At 42.9% G+C, this 5,463-nt stretch overlaps 1 protein-coding gene across 3 annotated transcripts; it reads left to right on the plus strand.

Annotated features, from left to right (window-relative positions):
- The first annotated feature begins 355 nt into the window (after nt 1-355).
- LOC109251630 (procathepsin L-like) lies at nt 356-4,300 on the plus strand. 3 transcript variants are annotated; one of them, XM_053907852.1, is made up of 7 exons: nt 356-489; nt 1,026-1,141; nt 1,240-1,374; nt 1,570-1,794; nt 2,241-2,403; nt 3,038-3,155; nt 3,609-4,300. In XM_053907852.1, exons 1-7 carry the CDS (start codon nt 360-362, stop codon nt 3,706-3,708), a joined length of 987 nt encoding a protein of 328 aa, XP_053763827.1. In that variant the 5' UTR covers nt 356-359; the 3' UTR covers nt 3,709-4,300. The 3 variants fall into 3 exon arrangements, with proteins under 3 accessions (XP_053763827.1, XP_019278946.2, XP_053763826.1); XM_019423401.2 differs by having other exon boundaries at nt 356-485; nt 1,019-1,141; nt 1,240-1,386; nt 3,606-4,300; XM_053907851.1 differs by having other exon boundaries at nt 356-485; nt 1,019-1,141; nt 1,240-1,386.
- The last annotated feature ends 1,163 nt before the right edge of the window (nt 4,301-5,463 follow it).

Raw genomic sequence — 5,463 nt, forward strand, 5'->3', positions numbered from 1 at the left:
AACACTGGGGACAGCTGCTTTGGGGATCTGGGGTTTGGGGCTCCCAGGAGGCACTTTTCCAGGACCTGACCCTCCAGACATGGCAGCTTGCCCCCACACACCAGGACTCAGGACTCCTCACTCCCTGCACTGCCATTTACATGTTCTGGAAGCAGGAGGCAGGTCACAGGGCAGGGAGTGGGAGCACTGCACATCCCACATCCTCAGCCTTCCTCCACGGCCTGTGTAAACACTCAGGAGGATAAATTCAATCTTTTTGCTCTACTTCAGTGGCTCTAACATTTCAGAAGGAAGAATGGCTTTTTAGGTGGTTTGATCTAATCAGACACTCATTCTTTTCCTTTCCTAGGTTTTCAAACATGCATCCTGCCTTCTTCCTGGCTACCCTTTGCCTGGGAATAGCGTCAGCTGCTCCACAAGTCAATCAGAGCTTAGATGAACAATGGTCCCAGTGGAAGGCAACACACGGGAAACTATATAGCATGGTTGGTAACATTTAAACTTTCCAGGGGGACCCCTGAAAGAACATTCAATGCTGGTAGGAGTTCACAGCAAAGAGTAGCTTCTTGAGGCCGCTCTTACCAAGTCAGTAAGCAGGGCACTGGGACTTTGCACAACATGGGCATATGTCCTGCTGTATGGTTGTGGAGAACAGTTCCCAGAAGCCTTAGGCCATCCCTGGGTGTGGGATATCCTCCTCTCTGTAAGCACATCCACTAGGTGTAGGTCTTTAGGTTTTTTTATTTTTATTTTTTTAACATTTATTTATTTTTTAAAGAAAGAGAGAGACAGATATTGAGCAGGAGAAGAACAGAGAGAGAGGAAGACATAGAAACCTAAACAGGCTCCAGGCTCTGAGCTATCAGCACAGAGCCTGACACTGGGCTCGAACCCCGGAACCACGAGATCATGTCCTGACCCAAGTTGGATGCTTAACTGACTGAGCCACTCAGGCATCCCAGGTCATTCCTAGGATTTAAATAGGAATATAGATGATAAGTAAAATATTTATCTCCAGGATGAAGAAGGACAGAGGAGAGCAGTGTGGGAGAGGAATATGCAAATGATTGAACAGCACAATCGGGAACACAGCCAAGGGAAACACAGCTTCACAATGGCAATGAATGGTTTTGGTGACATGGTGAGTGTGACACGGATTGCTGAACGTTTCATGCTTCCTCTAAGTACTTTTTCAAAACATCTCATGCTTGTCAACATTCTGTTTCCTTTTCCTTGAAGACCAGTGAAGAATTCAAGCAGGTGTTGAATGACCTTAAAATCCAGAAACACAAAAAGGGGAAAGTGTTCCAAGCACCTCTCTTTGCTGAGATCCCTTCATCTGTGGACTGGAGAGAGAAAGGCTATGTGACTCCTGTGAAGAATCAGGTGGGACAATATTCAGCAGATCCCTCTCAAGAGTAAAGCCAAAAGGAATCAGTGTTGTTGCTTTGGAAATTGAGGCACAATATGCAGTTTTTTATGTTTTAAAAGAGTTTTAAGATTTATGGGCTGTTGTCAAAGCCTTGCAATTTATTTTGCATGCTAAGAGCGTTTGCATTTTGTTTTCAGGGTGACTGTCATTCTTGTAGGGATTTTAGTGCAACTGGTGCCCTTGAAGGACAGATGTTCCGGAAAACTGGCAAACTTGTTTCACTGAGTGAGCAGAACCTGGTGGACTGCTCTTGGACTCATGGCAATAAGGGCTGCCATGGTGGCCTAATGGATAAAGCCTTCCAGTATGTTAAGGACAATGGGGGACTGGACTCAGAGGAATCCTATCCATATCATGCACGGGTAAGTGGAGTTCCTTATCTTTTATCAAAGTTGAGCATTTCAGTAGAAACAGATCCTGTACTTAGAATTCTTGTATGTGATTGTAGACTCTATACCTACAAATGGTCAGAACTGCCATTAAAATGTATTAGCCTAGCACAGCTCTCTGATCACCTCATTACCATATAGCTGTTCCTACAACTATGTTACATGGTGTCACAAACACCATCTTATATACAGTACAGGTCTCCAGAGTGAAAACTTTATGAATGAGTAGACCCTAAGAGTGTCTCATTGGATAGACACTGCTAATTTTTCAACTTCAAAACAATCAATCCCATTTTATGTCCTGAGATACTTTATAACAAACTTGACTTGGAAATCATTCAGTTGCAAACAGTTTTGCACTCCTGTTCCCCTGGAGGTGGATGGTAGTGATCAAGCCTCTCCCCTTTTACCTTTGAAAGAACAAATCCTGCAAATACAAGCCTGAGAATTCTGTTGCCAACGTGACTGCCTTCTGGAGTGTCGTAAACAAGGAGGATGGCCTAATGACCACAGTGGCAACTGTGGGGCCTGTCTCTGTTGCTGTAGATGCAAGCCTGAATTCCTTCCAGTTCTATAAAAAAGGTCAGCATGTGTCTACGTAGAAAAGTAGGCAGGACAAATGGGGAACCACCATCATATAAGGCAAGATAGACCCTTTGCTGTGTACAGATCAGGAGGGTATGGACTTCACGTAGTTGTTCCCTTCAGCACATGTGATTTTGTGCCTGTTGTTCAGCATGTTGACATGACTTCACCCAAATTCCCCTGCTTTCAAGCACTTCATAAATATATTCAAATGGCTACATAATTTGATTGGTATAGTTTAACTTACTTTAGTTCTTCCCACCTGTTAGACCTGGAAGATTTCCAAAGAGTTTTACTAGTGAAATGGACGCTGGAAAGAACCCCTTGGCTCAAGTGATTGTGTGTTTTTCTGCTGCTTCCCAATGCTGACATTGTAGAATAGAATGACAAAGTTTCAGCGAGTGTTCTTCTATGCCTTTTGACTGTTCTTTACAAAAGAGATTGTGATGATGTGTGTGTGATGATGTGCATGAGAGCCTTGCTAAACAAAAAGAACTGATTTCTAAATCTTATTGGATTTATATTCCACCTGAATTCTGAGATGCCTCCTTTACTGCGGTGACTCGGTTATTGTTAGATGTTATCATGTTGCTTTGATGTCCCACCTTGGAATTGAAATTTACTTTTCCAGGCATTTATTATGATCCAAAGTGCAGCAATAAACGCCTGAATCACGGTGTTCTGGTGGTTGACTATGGCTTTGAAGGAGAAGAATCGGATAACAAAAAATACTGGATTGTCAACAACAGGTATAAAAAGCCAAAAATATTTGTCTTTGGAATTGAAAAGGAAATCCTTTTGGCATCAGTGTTTGGATACAGATCATCAAACCCTTGAGCCCACTTCTGAGACCCCAGAAGTGTTTGCCCTACTTAGCGGGAACAGAGACATATTCATTTGTTGACATTAAGCTACTGTTTCAAACTTGCAAGGGTCCTGCTATAGTTTGAGTAGTACTGCATCTGAAACACATCTGACCCAAGACTTTCCTTTTCCTGTCTCTCATTTTGCAGTTTTGTGAAAGGTTTGGGGATAGATTTCTCTGCTGGGTTGGAACTCAACCATGAGCAAGGATGGCCTCTCTTGATTCTTCCTGAATCTGTCCTGGCCTCTGGGGCACTGCTGAGTATCAGGTGTTATTGTCCATAAGAGAAATGTGTTTCTTCCTCTGTAATATATGAAAAACCCCATTTTTTTTTCATCTGGGGTGCAAATTGGGGCAAACACGGCTACATACTCATGGCCAAGGACCGGGACAACCACTGTGGAATCGCCACCATGGCCAGCTTTCCTATCGTGTGAGATGATGGTGTAAAGAAGACCTTGACTGGCAACAAATTATCCAGAAAATGGGTTTTATTTTCAAGCCTACCACACTCTGCTGTGTGGAGTGAAACACTTGAATCATTAAAAAACCAAGTTGTGATTTGATTGTGTGACATTTTTCACTGTGAATGTTACCACTTCACTCATTACTGCTGTAAATACTTTTGTATGAGTGACTAGTCTAGTAGCTTTTGAATTTTCAAGTTTCTTTTAAAAATGTATGAAATTTTACTTTTTAAAAGTAAAACAACTGCAGGAGTGCCTGGGTGGCTCCGATGGAGAGTGTCCAACTCTTGATTTCAACTGAGGTCATGATCTCATGGTTCGAGGGATTGAGCCCCTCGTTGGGCTCTGTGAGCTGACAGTTTAGGATTTTAATTTCTTTAGAGAAACCCACAAACGTGGCCTAACTACCATTAATGTTTTCTTCCACCATAAAATGTTGGAACAAAAAAGAAGGACTTGAATAGTGTATGATCTCTAACTAAGCTTTAGTGATAATGATTGAAATATATGTGCTGCTGGAATGGAGATTTCTTCACTCTTCTGAGTCCTTTGCTCCTAAAAGAACCAAGTGGGGGCGCCTGGGTGGCTTGGTCAGTTGAGCGTCTGACTTTGGCTCAGGTCATGATCTCACGGCCCGTGAGTTCGAGCACCGCGTCGGGCTCTGTGTTGACAGCTCAGAGCCTGCAGCCTGCTTCAGATTCTGTGTCTCCCTCTCTCTCTGCCCCTCCCCTGTTCATGGTCTGTCTCTCTCTGTCTCAAAAATGAATAAACATTGAAAAAAAATTAATTAAAAGAACCAAGTGTTGTAAGTACACACACACTTGTCCAAACTCCACTTTCTAATTTCTGAATCATTTGCTTCCCTTGCAATTTTTTTTGATAGAAATTATAAAGGTCTATGGAATGTAGGAAACACTGGTCATTACTTTATGATACATGCAAGACTTAGGGAGGAGTCAAAATTTGTTTTCTGCTTTATTTATTTCATGTCTATAAGCTTCTCTTAGAAATAAGATTTTTAAATTTATTTATTTATTTATTTATTTATTTATTTTGAAAAACAGAAAGCACAAGCAGTGGAAACACAGAGAAAGAGGGAGAGAGAAAATCCCAAGCAGGCCCCACACTGTCAGTGTACAGCCTGACATGAGACTCAATCTCATGAACTTGAAACCATGACCCGAGCCAAAATCAAGAGTCTATTTCTCAACCGACTGGGCCACCCAAGTGCTCCTCAAAATAGTTTTATGAAAGATGATTTGTGATTTTCCAATTTTTAAATAAATATGAATGGCTTGTAAATTACAGAAGCTTCTAATATCTGCTGAATTGTTCACACATCAGTCAGATCTACCCACTTTCTGTCCCATCGGCACCTGCACATGTTCTCAGAGTCTTGGGCTGAACTCCCAGGATGGTGTGGACAGCAGTCTGAGCGAGCCTGTCATGGTGAAGCAAGATGACTTTTACAAGGAGTCCTTTCTAGGGGATGTTCAGAGACTGACTATGGCAGACTGCATGTTCCAAATGGACCCAGCCTTGTCTTCATCCCACACACCCTTCTGCTCAGTGGCCTCTCCTCTTCCCGTCACGAGGCGGGGTCTTAGCCCTTCCCCACGTCCCTGGGCCATCTGGCGACAGGCACCAAATACAATACAGCAGCAAGTTTCACTGGGGACAAAAGCCAGGTGATAGGAGCCTGGAGCTCCTCAGGGGTATCCTGGC

Source organism: Panthera pardus, unplaced genomic scaffold (genome assembly GCF_024362965.1).
Source record: "Panthera pardus isolate Hobbes unplaced genomic scaffold, ASM2436296v1 HiC_scaffold_20, whole genome shotgun sequence".
Taxonomy (NCBI): domain Eukaryota; kingdom Metazoa; phylum Chordata; class Mammalia; order Carnivora; family Felidae; genus Panthera; species Panthera pardus.

Bases quoted from the DNA above. Each gene is read 5' to 3' on its own strand.
- LOC109251630 (XM_019423401.2), top strand. From the start codon at position 360: ATGCATCCTGCCTTCTTCCTGGCTACCCTTTGCCTGGGAATAGCGTCA. The intron at 1,142-1,239 runs GTGAGTGTGACA...TTTTCCTTGAAG, and splicing joins TGAATGGTTTTGGTGACATG to ACCAGTGAAGAATTCAAGCA. The intron at 1,387-1,569 runs GTGGGACAATAT...TTTTGTTTTCAG, and splicing joins TGACTCCTGTGAAGAATCAG to GGTGACTGTCATTCTTGTAG.